Genomic DNA, 15,889 nt, shown 5'->3' with positions numbered 1-15,889 from the left:
TTGTTTATATTATTATTATTATTTAGAAAAAGCTTTTTGTGAGGACTTTTTTTGTTTTATATCTTCATTGCTTACTTGCTTATCTGCAAGTTGTTACAGTACTTATCTGCAAGTAAGCAAAATGTAGCAGTCACAGTCCTGTCAGACCCATGCCACTATCAAGCTTACCACTGTCCTTTTGTCACGCAGTATCATTAAGATGCAGAAAAGAAAGAGGCAGGAGAAGATTGACACCTTTTTCAAGAGAATTCCTCACTCTAAAAAACGCTGGGTTGTTTTTTCTACCCAAGCCCTGGGTTGCCTCTGTTGGGTCATTTTTCTGGGTTATTTACAGAGAGTTGGGTAGTTTTTGTGTAACCCAGCTGCTGGGTTAAAGTTTGCTTGGCTCCTCCCCCAAAGTTCACCGGTGGATTCAGCGGCTGTCAATCAAAGCTTCGCGTCTCCCTTGAGCTCCCACACCGCTGATGACGGTTTATTTAAGGGAAAATGACGTTAAATACAAGGTCTGTATACACATGTTCACTCACCTAAGTCACATATGACTAAAATATTATTACTATATGTGAGATTTATTACTGTTACCCTGTTAAGGTTACACTCAAACTTTCAGGCTGGTCTGAGGTAAGATAATTTAGCTGACAATAGCTGCTAGTTAGCCAAAGAACCCCAGCTGTGTGTGAAAGAAACGGATAAGAGGTCTGAGCTTTTTAGCTTTCTCTGCAGAATGTTTGCAGGGTGACGAAACTGTAACTGTAGTATTAGCATGAAGCTAGCATTTAGTTAACATTAGAACTTTATTAATCTCACTGTTTGAGACAATAAAATGCTGGGGTGTTACAAAACACTGACCCTCTCACAAATATACACACCTGCTAACCTCCCGTTTTTCACTAGCTAGTAATTTACTCCGCGGTCAAAAGTCACCCGCGTTTCTCCCGAGTTATAACAATATTTTACACCTTTTCCCCTTTGGCAAGTAGTGTGCAAATATGACTGCTGCATGTTAGATAACCAGGTAGCCCTCTTTAACCAAAGTTGCTTGTGACTCAGACTAAATTAACTATCAGTCAGCTGTACACTAGATAACTACTAGATGGAAGTATTAATATTTGGGTGATTGTAATGTGCCAGTATGACCCCAGCTATGACAATGCTCTATGACAATAATCTTCTCGGCAATTAGCTTAAAATCAACGCAGACCACAAGATCAACTAGTCTGACTAATATATATGAGCTTTCAACCCAATGCTTTAAAAGCCATGCTTATTTTGCATTTTTTTTTTTTTTTTTTTTTTGGTAGTAGCTGTCTCCATGTTTTTGTTTCAGGTTACCTATACCCTAGCTTTGTCATTTTTTTTATTTAGTATAAATCCTATTACACATTAAATTGATAGTCTTGTTCAGTTTAATCTTTGTTATTCAACCAATTTTTAACTTTTTTTTCATTTCTTTCTAAGGTTGGCACCAACATGGTGGAATACCTCCAGCAGGCTGAAAGGTCAAGTCCGTACCCCTACTGTACATCCTGACGTTGGGAGATGATGACCAGCGCTGCTCTCGGGCATTCGTCATTCTGGTGGGACAGGCTCTGGAGCAATGCACACTACTTGGGGCGGTTGATGTGTGCTTCAAGGCATTTTATATTTTTGACATTAACTACTTAAAGTAGTGTGCACCTGTATAGGACTTTTTTTAATGTTGCTATGAAATAGCGAGGCCTACTTGAAAAGTCATAGACAGTGTTTGTATGTTAATACAGAACCAGGGCTGGATAGTTTTGTTCTGCAGAAAAGATATCTAATGTCACAAAGAGATCCTGCTCTGTAGAAGCTGCCTCAGCCTATTTGTGTTTTTACTCCATTCTGCCCTTGTGAGTAATAGTATGGTAATGATGTCGCTGTTGATTATCTGTTCTTGTGCTTTTGAAAAATAAATGTTTTTTCTATGAACATTTAATAGGATGTTGTTTATTGCATATATGTATGGTTTGCAAAACTTTTAAGTTTTTTTTGTAATAAACCAGTATATCAAAGTAATTTAACTGTTTAATAGACGTGGGTATTTTTTTTGTTTTACAGATTAACTGTAAAACATGAAAATAATAATAACCTATTTGTGAGTTAGAATTACTGTAACTCAACATTCCAGTTAAAATGAACCAACATCTGGGTAGAACATTTAACCAATTTATGTGGTAGAATTAACCCAGCATTATAGTTAAATATGACCCAGCATTTGGGTTGAATATTTAACCCATTTTGCTGGGTTAAAAAAATAACCCATTTTGCTGGGTTAAATTAACCCAGCATTTAGTTAGTCCAATAGTTACCCAGCAGCTGGGTTAAAAACAACCCAGATTGGGTTGTTTTTAACCCAGCATTTTTTAGGGTGCTGTAAATGAAGTTGAGTGATGAAAGTTGAAAAATGTTGACATTAAACAACAGTAGCCTATTACCATTAGATGCTGTTTGCATTTATTTCGTGTATTACTTTTTAATATTCACTGACCCAAACTCGCCCTAACAGTGTTGCTATGTGCCATGTACATAAAGACAAGCTGAAGAGGGTAAACAAAAAAAAGGTTGCTGAGCAGTTTGTCTCTTGTATGGAGAGCAGAAAGAGCACTTTTGGTTCTTTTAAATGAGAGATATAGTTGGTCATATATAATTTGGTCAGTTGTTGTTGTTGTTAATTGCATTTATACATGTACATAGTTGTTTATATATTTTTTCTGAATATACAGTATGTTGTTTGTATGAAATGTTGTCTGTATATTTGGAGTAAAAAAATAATTTCTCCCTGTGATTATTAAAGCATTTTTGATTCTAAATCTTTAGCAAGTCTAGCAAGTGTATTCTGAGTGTGTTTTAAGTATCACTCTAGTATCACTATCACTCATTTAAATTGAAAGCTTTTCATATCTTGTATGTTAATACCTATTTATCATACCTGTATTCATTGTTTTTGTTGTTACCAAACAAACCACATTCATCCCCCACACTTTTGAAAAGCTTGCTACGCCCCTGCCGTGACTTAAGCCGAACTAAGTAGTTTTAGCCAGCACTTAAGTCTAGCATTTAAAAATAATTAAAACCCACTTGGTGAAATAGCATTCTAATGCTATTACGCCACGTGAGTTGCGTTGAAGCGTTTTAACTCCCCCAAACACACACTACAATGTCACATTCTGTGTGACGAAAGTGGAAAATTATTCACTGCAGTTTGTTAGAGGAGCGGGAGACTTCCATCTACAGCCATGAAATGAAGTTACAAGTGGTGCAGAAAAAAACAAAAATAACGGGAGGAGAACAGACAATTAATAGGATCTTTGGCAAGAGTAACACAATTTTTCACACCTGTACATAGTCACAAGTCACCTCATGTCAACAATGTCACAAGAGAGGCTGTCTGCACTTGCTGTTCTCTCCATTCAGCACAAAGTCAGAAAATTAGTGGATATGGAGTCAGGAATAACAAAGTTTGTTGAAGCCAAAGCTTGCAAGGCCAGATTTTAGTGTCTTGGCCTACAGTATTTACCCCAGCTATGCACACAGTAAGACTAATTATTTTAAATATTTTTAAATTATCATTATTTTCATATTATTCTTAATCCAACACCCCAATATTCATTTTTTTTCCCACCCACTAAATCTCATTTAATGAAGGAAGACTAAGCTATTTTTAAAAAGTAAATTAAAAAAACAGGGAGAAAGAATAAAAGCTAGAGATATACAGTGCCAAAAGGAGAAGAGAAGGAAAGACATGAAAATAACATTTGAGGAGGAGAAAGCAAAAAGAAGAGAGAGAGGGGGGGGCAAAGCAAACAAAATCAATAAAGAAAAAGGACAGAGATGCAAAGACAAAATACAAAAAAAGGGGGAAAGTAAATATAGTGATGATGAAGAAAAACCATAAAATGCATTAAAAGGATTAAGGAGAGAAAGAAAGCAGTCAAGTAGGAGAAATACATAAAATTAAAAGCATTAAAGGGAGAAGAAGAAGACAGACAGACAAACAGAGTGAAGAAGAGTAAGACAAAGACGGGAAGGCAAGGATAGATATAAGACATAATCATTTTAATAAGTATTCTTTGGTATTATTTGTGTCACTCCACTGACCTGTCATGGGTTTTCTTACTTTAGTGAAACAGCATGACAGAGGCCAATCGTCAATCATCTGCTGATCATGTTGAAATACAAAGGTATCTTTATCAGATATGTAAACTGACAATGAGTTACATCCTAATTATAGTAAATTGTTTGTGCATTAGTTAACCTGTTAATGTTTTGTTGTTGTTGTTTTTTTTCTACAGGGCTGTTCTAGACAGCTGGATAAGATTGTTATGTCGCCTTGAGCCCCCAAATTGCTAAATCCGCCACTGTGTGTGTGTAAGTAAGTATGTGAGTGTGTGTGCGTATGCTTGTGTGCTTTGAGAGGGATTGGCAACCAGTCTATGGTGTACACTGCTGACTGCCTGGAGTCCCTTGGAGTGAGTGAGTTTATTAAGGAATTCAGTCAAAAGTCAGATGGATAAATGAAGCCTGGTATAGTGTCCTATTTGAAGTACATGGACATTTAAAGGTTTTTCAGAATTAAATGAACCCGAGAAAATGTAGGTATTTTTGTTTGAAATTTGTAACAAAAGTTTTACTTTGCAATTGAAAAATTGTGAATAAAAATATACATAATCCATATTAACTTACTGGATGAATATATACAAACAATTACATACCAAAACAATATTAATGAAATATAAATACAACCTTAGGTGGTATACTGTACTCCTGATTAAGAAGGCCTGTACTTCAGTGTCTGTACTTTCTAAAAAAGACTTAAAAAGACCCACCTGTGCTCCAGGATACTTGAGAACTTTTACCACTGTGCCATTGAAAGCATCTTCACAAACTGCAGCTCAGGGTAGTACTGCAACCGCACTGCTCTGGACTGTAAAGCTGGTTAGAGGGTCGTGAAACCTGCCCGACGAATCATTGGCACCCAGCTAACATTCCTTGGAGGGCATTTGCAAGAAACATCTGTCTGCAAATGCTTTTTACTGTAGTACTGTATATTTCCCTTACAATGTATTGTGTATATACTGTATCTTTCAAACACTCATATGAACATATGTACTGTATATCAACTTACGTTTTTAACATTTTATCTTCTTGACATGGCTGTCTACTGAACAATGTCTGCACAGTATATACTATGTATTACTGTCTATTACTATATATCATTACTCATATGTAATGATATGTCATATCATATCTTTATTACCTACTGCACCTTCTGTTTGTTATGACACATTGTTATTGTAAATAGGCCACTTTGCACTTCTGGATAGATGCTAACTGCATTTCATCGGCTGTACATGTACCTTGCACAATGATGATAAATTTGAATCGAATGTAATCTTGTACAGAGTACATGACGCAGAAAAAAATGATAACACGCTGCCTTTCTCGTCCAGCGTCTAGCAACGTCTAGACGTCTGTGCGTGACGCATGTGACGTCATCGCGCGCGAAACTTTATTCTGTTTACGGAAGTTCGAGACGGAAGGCTTGACTGCACATGGCTGTGAATCCGTCCTATTGCTAACTAATAACATTTAATACTTAAATAATATATAATATTCAGCATGTATAATCGCGCCGATTGTTTATCGTTGTTTATAGTGTGAGGAATACGATGTGAAGCATTTTAAGGAGTGAAAGTAAAAACTGCGATTGTTTATGGAGCTCGAGGCGGATATCATAGAGTTTAGAGTACCTACTGAAAGCAATAAAACCATTTTTATTTGGGATATACAGGCATGCTTTTCCGAAGCGTATATTTATGTAAGTAGTGATTTAAATTCTGGTATGTTTAATTTTTCTCGTTGTTTAATTTGCTGCAGTACATGATCTATAATATTTTGAAAACCCAAGTTCAAGGACACGTCTTGTCACTATTACCATACATGAAAGTGTAATCATATAATAAGATATATATATATATATATATATTTTATGAACGAAATCAGATTCACAATAACATCAATATCTCATAAAATAAACATTAAATCATGAAACAGTAATTGGTTATAATTAATAATATGAAATAAATGTCAGTCACCCCAAAATATGTAATTGGTTTTACTGTTATACAAAAAGAGATTTATTTTAAAATGCATCAGTCAGAGGTCACTAGATGAAGAGCTCTGGACAAATGCAAAGGCTATGTCAGATGTCTCTCTTCATTTGATTGAAATGTAATAATCTATTACATTTGTATGCGAAGCTTTTAAATCTGTCATTAGTTTTGCATATTTTATAATTATAACTGTCAAAAAAGGGACATATCTGATTACATTAAATAATTAAGAAATTCTGACATAATTGAAAACTATGTGGTCTTACACATAAAAACAATTTTGTGATATGTAATGGTTACGATTTTTCTCCAAATTGTCATTGGTGATACCTTCATTGGCATAACCAGGAAGAGAAGTTACACCAGTTATTAAATGTATGAAAAAAAATCATAAGCTAAATAAGCTCTACTTTTTGTGTATTCATATAAATTGAAAAGAAAGGTATCAAAAACCTTTAAAAGAAATTTCTTGGAGTGAATGAAAAAATATATTTCAGGAGATTTTGAAGATATAATCTGTTAAAATTTTACAGATTTATTTTGTACATTTGGGTACATTAATACCTACATACTGTATGTACTCTTCTCTGTGTCTGGATTAAGAGACCTTTAGTGTTTAACACTGTCTACATACAGGACTATAGACGAACTGCACCATTTTACTCCCTCAAATGCAAACATTTATAAATTTAAATTATGTTTAAAAAAAATTATTTTGAAGTCAGTGTGATGATACATGAATTGTCATTCATGAATTGCAATATATAACCTAATTTTTTTTTTTTCCCCATCTCTACAATCTAGTATCAGCCAAGCTATTAATAAGCACCTTAATTACAGGCTGTATCATATAATGATGTATCTTCTATTGAAATATTTACCTCAACATAATTACAATACAGTATGTCCATATTTTATACTCTTATCTCTAACAGTGTATGAAGATTTCTCAGTCTTCTTTTCTGCATTATTACCCGTTATAGGAGTCTCTCCGGAGTGTGTATTCTGCCTTTGGAGCGCTCTACCTGGTGAAGGTGTGTCCCAATGCCTCGGTGGCTGCTCCAGGCTTTTATGCACTGGTCAAGTTTTACTCCACTGCCCAGGCATCCAAGGCCCAGAAAGCCACCGATAAACAGTGTTTGTTTCAGGAAGTCCCACTTAAAGTAATGTAGCACTTCCTTTATTTTCATGTCAAGTCACCATTGTTTAAAGAGCTCATTTAAATACAGTGAGCTTATCTAAAGACCATAGAGGATTTAAAAGTGTTTATATTTGCTTTTTTTGAGTAATAGAGTCACAGATTGTTTTTCTTTTGCTTATTAGTCTTTGTTTAGTTCCTCCATTGGAGTTGTATCTTTTATCAGACTGCTGAACAATTAGATACCTTGCTGTACCTGCTGTTACCTGTAATCCACCACTAGATGTCAGTCTTTACTGTCTTTTACTGTTATTTAGATGAAATGTCCTGGTTTTCAGCAATCTGTTTTTCTATTTTAAATATTGGAAATAGATTTTAAATGACTGCAGCTTATTTTGAAGGTGGAATTTTGGAAAAATGTTTTCTTTTTTAATTAACACATGGTTTAAAAATGAAGTAAAAAGGAACCGATGATAAATAAGTTGTCCTTAATGAAACTAAGCCACACAGCTGTAGTACATTATGCTGCATTTAGGAGTATAATAAATATAAACTACATAAATTAAAGTGTTCGCAACCTGGTGGCGGCACGATGGCTTAGTGATTACCACTGTCGCCTCGCACCTCCAGTATCGGGCTCAGTTGCAGTCTCAGAGTCTGTGTGCATGGAGTTTGCGTGTTCTCCCCATGCTTGGTGTGTTTGTCTCAGAGTATTCTGGTTCCCTCCCACCGTCCAAATACATGCAGATTAGGCTAATTGGTGTTCCCAAATTGCCTGTAGTGTGTATGTGCCCTGGGATGAATTGGCACCCTGTCCAGGAAGTAAGCCCCCTCTCCAAAAATATTAGACATTCTTTGTTACCTTTCAGTGTATAGATTAGTGTATTCACATCCTGGATAAAGTACCACTGTTTGTTCCCTCTCTGTCCAGGTTAGACTGAGCACCAAGAACCCAACCTTCCTCTCTGGATTCCAATCCCTCAGCCATGCTAAGTGCCAAGATTTGGCTAATAATTACCTGGGCTACAATGGCTGGTCGACTCGCATCATCACTGTGAGTAACTAAATCCTCAATAAGCAATGGAAATGTTTCTGTGAATCCTTTTAAAGATTTCCAAAGCAAAATCTTACTGCGAATTGATTCTGCAGTGTTGTCCTTCTCAGAAGATCTGTTATGTTGAGAGATTTTGGAAGTCATGTCAATCCTACACAGCTCTTAAGCTTTTTACGGGCACTTGTTATTAGATGTGATCTCAGTTCCACAGTTTGCTTCCAGCTCATCATGAAGAACAGTTGAAATGCCTTCCATTTGTTTTTTAGTGGTTTTTTTTTTTTTCTTCTTCTTTTAAGCTGAAGGATATATCAACATGTACAGATGTTGGTTGGAGCCTGGAGACAGACAGCCAGGGAGAGCTGCTGAAATACGGCTGTATCATGGAGCTGACTCTTCCTCAGCATGGAGTGACATGCCGTGGGGTTGGTGTTGCCGAGGAAGTGGTTGATAAGGAGAAAGGTAAGGAAACCATATTGGTAAGCATAAAAACTACAGTCTGAAGTACAGTCATGTTCAAAAGTCAGTGCCCTCTCTTTTAATTCGATGTTTTTTTGTGTGTAAAACAATAAAAATCTCAGTATTAATCAAATACAACATTAGACAAACAACAATATATATCTTTATCAGAACCAGAAAGAGCTTTATTGCCAAGTACGCTTGCACGTACAAGGAATTTGTTTTAGTGACAGGGCTTACAGAACAAAACAATGACAAGACTAAACAACATGACAAAAAAAAAGTTAACAACAAATGGAGAAGGTTGTAGGATTCTATCAGATAAGTTAAATACATATCTGTGGTATTGCACAGTATATTACCCAGTGGTATTGGACATAATTTTGCACATATATTTATTGCACAGTAAGAAGAATGTTTAACTGTTCATGAGGTAAATTGCCTGTGGGAAAAAACTGTTCTTGTGCCTGACTGTCCTGGTGTTCGGTGCTCTGTAGCATCGACCAGATGGCAAAAGTTCAAAGATAAAGGTAGCTTGGGTGTGAGGAGTCTAAAGTGACATTCCGAGCCCTTTTCTATACTCTGGATATATAAACTTTATAACAACGTGGGCAGGGGAGTGCCGATAATCCTTTCACCAATCCGAGCCGTCCTTTGTAGTCTTCTGATGTCTGATTTTGTAGCTGAGCCAAACCAGACAGTTATTAAAGTGCACAGGACAGATTCAGTGACGGCTGAGTAGAACTGCGTGAGCAGCTCCTGTGGCAGGTTGAACTTCTTCAGCTGGCGAAGGAAATACAACCTCTGATGGGCCATTTTTAACAATGGAGTCAATGTGAATGTCCCACTTCAGGTCCTGCGAGATGGTCGTGCCCAGGAACCGGAATGACTCCACTGCTGTCACAGTGCTGTTCATGATGGTGAGTGGTGGCAGTGCAGGGGGGTTTCTCTTGAAGTCCATGATCATCTCCACTGTATTGAGCGATTTCAGCTCCCGGTTGTTGTGACTTTACCAGACAGCCAGCTGCTCAACCTCACTTCTGTATGCAGACTCGTCACCGAGGAGCTTGACAGAGGGGTCTGAAGATGTGCAGTGTGAAACTTTCAGTGTGAAATTATTTATTAAGGAAAAATTGAAGCCAAAAAGAAAAAAAAAATGCGGGCTTCCGCAGGATTTAAGAAAGTAAGTTACAGCCAGGTGCTGCTAATTATCTGCACTTAATTAAATGGTCATCATCAAGTGTGCATCTCTCGAGAAAAGCAGTTTTGTGTGTTTTGATGGTCTGGAGCATTTAAATTGTTATAAAAACATTTTGAAACAATTTTGAATTCAACATTCTACAGTGAGTAAGATTATTTACAACTGGAAAGCATTCAAGACAGTTGCCAATCTTTCCTTCCCATCACAACAGACCGTGCAATACTAAAAGAGCTACATCTCAGACCTTACAGACCTTACCGATGTCGAAGTCCATGACAGCACAATGAGGAGAAGAAGACAACAGTTTCCAGTGAAAAAGCCTCTTCTGAATGAGGTTTGTAAAACTGCATCTGGACAAACCACAAGGCTTCTGGACCAATGTTTGTGGACAAATAAGACCCAAGTTGAGTTATTTGTCCTTAATGCTCAGCTGACATTAGGCCAATCATGGTTTGCAAAAACAAAACATAATTTCAGGGGAAACCCCCCATACCCACTGTCAAGCACGGTGCTGGAAGGGTGATGATTTGGGCTTGTTTTTGTAGCCACAGGATCTGATCACCTTTGCACTCACTCAAAAACTAAAAGCTAAAGCTTTGTCGAAATCAGGTAATGCAACAGGACAGTGATCTGAAGCACACCACTAAATCTACGTTAGTATGGCTGAAAAATAAAAGAATCATGGTTTTGGAATGGCCTGTCAAAGTCCAGACCTCAACCTAAATGAAATGCTGCGGTGAGACCTAAAGAGAGCTGTGCATAAGCGAATGCCCAAAAACCCCAATGAAGTAAAGCAAAGTTGTCAAGAAGAATGGGCTAAAATTCCATAGTGATGTTCGAGACTGAAAGTCATAGAGGAAACAGTTACTTCAAGTTATTGCTGCTACAGGTGGATCTACAAGTTATTGCATCATGGGGGGGGGGGGGGTATTTAGTATTACCCACTTTTTTTTTTTCTTTTTGGCTTCATTTTTGTTAAATAAATAATAGCACAGTGAAAAAACATAGTTTATTCTTTGTCTAAGGTTGGATTTATTCAATATTAAGACTCACTACGATTACATAACTTTTTAATTATGTTTTTAGACAAAAACACAGTGCGTGCTAACTTTTGAACATGACTATGTTTATTTTTTTTCATCAAGAGAACCTAGAGGGCCTTTTATCTTAACACAGCTTAAGCTGTAATCACAACATTAAAGTTAAAACTGCTAAAAAAAATATTGTTTTATGTAAAAGAATAAGAGCATTTTTATATTAATTTCTTTCACAGCTTGAGTATTATTTAAATCTACATTTCATAATTTGCCTTTTTTTAACGCATGTTTAAAATCTTGCATGATGTGGCTAGATGTAACAAAGGTATATAATTGGTTTAGGTTTGTCCCAAAGAAGGTACATACAAGAATATAATTCGCCTTTGTTATAATTCATTATCGTCTGTATTTAAGTATTATCGTCAGAAAGTAGGTCACTGTAATACATGGATCACTTCTGGAACACGTTATAATTTTCCAATGACTATACTATTATTAAGAATAATTACATATACTACAGTAAATGTTTCTTGCCTTTCAGGTCCAGAGGAGAAGCTGTGGAAAAGGGGCAAGCTAATGAAATGGGCCAAAGATAAAGCAGTTGTTGCAGCTTTTGAGAAAGTATTGCTTATAGTGCTTGGTATGTAACACTAAAAAAGGAATCAAAGTACCGTATTCCACAGTATATTCAGTGTTACAGGGATCAGAAATTATTATGCCTCGCTTGCTATATAAACAGCATTAAAATACAAAATGAAATCAGTGCCCTTTTTATATTGCCTTGGTGTAGCACATATAACATAATAAACACACGAAGAGCTTATTGCAACCCTTTCTAGTGTAAAATAACATGTCACAGTGCAAAATTATCCTCTTTCTTCACCTTTATAATTAACATTGAACTATTTAACATTACTTTATGTAATATTATTGACATCTTATCCCCAGGTAATGGAAAAATAGCAGTAGAATGCAGAACTGATCCAGAAGAGATTCTGCCAGATGAGAATGTCGAGGGAGTCATCCAGGTATGTCTTTCTAGTTGTTAAAAATGTTAATAATGAAAGAACAACCAGAAAAACCATTTCATTATAAACAAAAACTGTAATCTGTAAAACTTCAGGAAGTTGTACCAACAGTATACATGGTGTAGTAATTCATTTACGTCAATTTCTATTCTAAAAAGGCATGTTGTAATACAGCATGATTCATCAGCCCTTTAGGTGAATCATGCTGCCTCTGCCGTCTTGGTTGTGCTGTGCCAGATGGAGATTCAAAGAGGAACTATTATGCAATTATGCAAAATTCACTTTCAGGTCATTTTTAGACATTTAGGTGGGTCTCTCGTGTGTGTGTGTGTGTGTGTGTGTGTATATACAAATAATTAATTAATTAAAAAACATGGGAAAACTTGTGCATTATTGAAGTGATGACTTCACACAGTTAATTTTGACATGATACATGTCAAAATTAACTGTGTAAATACATATTTTGTATGTTGCCACTATAATGTAAATATACATATTTTGAGAATCCAGGTATAAATTTAACCAATTTAAAACTTCCAGTTCATTTGTTTCTTTTTTTTTCAAGTACTTCATGAATCACAGCACCTTTTCAAAGTATAAAATAACTGCTCCAACTACTTTACCTTATATGTTTACTCTAGTGCTGTGTTTCCCAAAGAGAGTTCATTTATGCAGTAGATAAAAGGTTTTAAATTTTCACTTTTGTAATTATGTTAAAAATTCCCATAAATTATTTCTGGCTAAGTATATGCATTTAAAAAAATAACCAGAACTAATAAAACAAAGCCATGTTTTTGTTAAATTTCTTTTTACTGTAGTCATATTGAATTCAGTCATATTGAATTTAAAATAATTCATGAGTGTGGCTTTTTTTTTTAACCCCTAGTAAGTTTTCATTATCTTCTGATCTCTAAATAACATGACAACCTGCTGTGTTTATTATTATTATTATTATTAATATTAAATTTTAGAGAGAGAAAAAGATCTGGTGATCTGATGAGGGAATTGCTGGTTACTGCCACTATAATGTAAATGAGAACAGGATCTAAAAACAATAAATGCAACTACAAACTGTTAAAACATGTAACATTTCTTTATAAAAATACAAATAAGTTAATGTTGACAAGTAGGATTTGTTGTATAAGATGGAACACGAGCTGCTGTTGTAATAAAGTACTTTACAGTTAAACCTTGGATTGCGAGTACAGTATATGTGCGCACGGATGTTAACTATTTAAGGAACACACATGCACTGAGACCAAAGCATGGAAGATGTTTACTCACAATTCTGCTTGTATTTCAAAACCTCATTTGCAGAGTTAAAATTTATTTACAATTTTTGCTCGTCTTGCAAAACACTTGCAGATCAAGGTACTCGACATCCAAGGTTCAAGTGTGCTTAAGGTTCCTTTAACACCCATTTGTCCTTAAATAAACAACAACTGTAACTCCTTGTAAATATTTCCTTTGATGAATGTTTCTCTCTCTCTCTCTCTTTCTCTCTCTCTCTCTCTTCTGCAGGTTAATGACATTTCCTGGAGTGACTTTAAGGCTGATGCAGCAGAAGGTGAAGATTTACCATGGAACTTCACAGTTAATCCAGTCTAGAAAACTTTCACTTGTGTTTAAGGTTAAATCTATACTCTATTGACCAACCACTGTGTTAATCCACTGAAAGAGGAAACTGACAAAGTAGAGTATTTTATGGGTTTCATTTTAGGAGTAATTAAAAGTGTATAAGATTCATCATTGTTTTAGAGTTCACTTATAACAGTTGTATGGACATATTTTCTAAATTAAAATAATCCTGCCTTTGCAATACCAAAAAACATATAGATTATAACAACCTATAGGTCCACCACATAGGATTTATTATTATTAAGATTGTGATTAAAATTAAAATCTTCAGGAGGGCATAACCAAAAAAATATTGCATTAATAATTTAGGAATAACACACATTTTTTGCAAAGTGCATTAATTCCGGGCAAGTCCATTTTCGTAAGTTTAAAAGTACCTGGGCAGGTGAACATCATGATAAGTATTTGGATTGCTTTTAATGCTTGAATGCAGTTTAATGATGGCTGCCTTGCATCGGCACATCTTTGAACTTTTCAGATTTCAAATTCAACACTTTGCCAATTATCTCCTTAATATGCTATAAAAACAATTTTAATAATAACTAAGAAACAGCCACTACTGGGGATCAAACTGCTTATTAGTCAATTACTAGATGGCCGTAATTTTTAAATGCTTACTTAAATATTGTTAGTTAAACCCCTCGAAATAAAAAGTGAAAATGGAAAGATCTAACCATCTTTGACAAAGGTAAATTGTGATGGCTAGACACCTGGGTCAGAGCACCTCCAAAACTTTAGGCCTTATGGGGTGTTCCCAGTATGCAGTGTTTAGTACCTTCCAAAAATGATCCAAGGGAGGTCAACCAGTAAACCAGCGACAGGGTCATGGGTGCCCAAGCTAGTCTGTGTGATCCACAGGCTACAGAAAAGCTACAGTAACACACATTGATAAAAAAGAAAATCAGAACACACAGTGCATCGCTCCTTGCTGGGTATGGGGCTGTGTACTTACAGACTGGTCAGAGCGCCCATGTCCATGTTGGTGCCTTTGATCAAATTAGTGCACTCTCCTATTGAAATTGATTTAATTTAATACCCTCACTAATGGGTTACTAATTTACATATTAGTTTTTTCTTTATTAGTAACGCATGTTTGTGGCTAATTAGAGGTTTAAAGCAGCTGGGGTTGTTTTATTGTTGTTTGTTTAGTTTTTTTTATCCTGTGTCTGAGAAATCCTTAAGGAATCCTTGATTTAGGACAGAAAAGGAGGCCTGCTGTGTCTGAACTGATTTAAAACACCTGATGTGAAGTTGCGGTCATGTCTCATTATGTATGATGAATTGAATAGGCTTGTGTCCTTGAAGTTAAAATGAAGTAATCTTACAGTCCTGCTGTTACATTACATTTTCATGTATTTTATCTTATTGACCAATTTATTGGAGGTTTTCTCCCTGGCCGTGACAAGAATGGATACTTTGTAGTCAACTGTCTTCCACGTGAGTTTGACCTTTTGTTGTTTTCTGACGGTAATATTCTCACCACATTGACACACTGCATGAAAACAGCACATAACAGATTGGCATAACTCAACAGGTCAAAGCTTTTTTGGTGACACAAGGGGCACTGAAAATAAATCTGTATTTACTGTATGGTTAGGTCTGGTTTTATTCCACCTTCTGTTGTTAGTTTTGAAGCCACTTTTGGTCTAAAATAATTTAAGGAAATTATTAAAGTTAATTAACAATGTTTATGGATTCAGATGTTTGTGCATGTATATATCTAGGTTTATGTTTTGTACACAGTTTTCAATAAAAAAATGTATAATAATAGTTTTTTTATTCTATTTATTGTTGTGGAGAGTTATTAAAGCTAACTTTAATAACAGCTATAAGCCAATTATGTTTGTTTTTTTTATGTTTGTGTTTTACTACAGAATAATTGATTAGTACCAGACACATTAATATAAAACTCTTTGATAGCTGCACTATTAATAATTCACTTAATAACAATAGGGAATTAGTAAGGAACTTTACTACAGAGAAGTTGTAATACCCCCGCCGCCTCCCCCACTAAGTGGTGTGTGTGTGTTTGAGGTTAACCTTCTCCTTTTTTTTTATTTAGGCCATTTTGTGTTTTCCAACATCAGTGATTTGTTTGTTAGACTTATTCTAGATTATAATATGGGTGTTGTTTACATTCCCTTTTCCTACCATTTCTTAAAACTAAACTCTAAAAATATTTTTATATGCTTTTATCATGAAT

The 15,889-nt window shown here is 35.4% G+C and overlaps 1 protein-coding gene across 2 annotated transcripts; it reads left to right on the top strand.

Annotated features, from left to right (window-relative positions):
• The first annotated feature begins 5,543 nt into the window (after positions 1–5,543).
• Positions 5,544–13,740, top strand: rdm1 (RAD52 motif containing 1). Of its 2 annotated transcripts, none has more exons than XM_053491564.1 (7): positions 5,544–5,839; positions 7,118–7,168; positions 8,204–8,326; positions 8,623–8,785; positions 11,562–11,660; positions 11,969–12,048; positions 13,570–13,740. In XM_053491564.1, the coding sequence occupies exons 1-7, from the start codon at positions 5,735–5,737 to the stop codon at positions 13,654–13,656; spliced, it is 708 nt and encodes a 235-aa protein (XP_053347539.1). In that variant the 5' UTR covers positions 5,544–5,734; the 3' UTR covers positions 13,657–13,740. The 2 variants fall into 2 exon arrangements, with proteins under 2 accessions (XP_053347539.1, XP_053347538.1); XM_053491563.1 differs by having other exon boundaries at positions 7,118–7,297.
• The last annotated feature ends 2,149 nt before the right edge of the window (positions 13,741–15,889 follow it).

This window comes from Clarias gariepinus, chromosome 3 (assembly GCF_024256425.1).
Source record: "Clarias gariepinus isolate MV-2021 ecotype Netherlands chromosome 3, CGAR_prim_01v2, whole genome shotgun sequence".
Classification (NCBI taxonomy): domain Eukaryota; kingdom Metazoa; phylum Chordata; class Actinopteri; order Siluriformes; family Clariidae; genus Clarias; species Clarias gariepinus.
The sequence above is the reverse complement of the archived record's forward strand: the minus strand, read 5'-3'. Positions and strand labels throughout refer to the sequence as shown.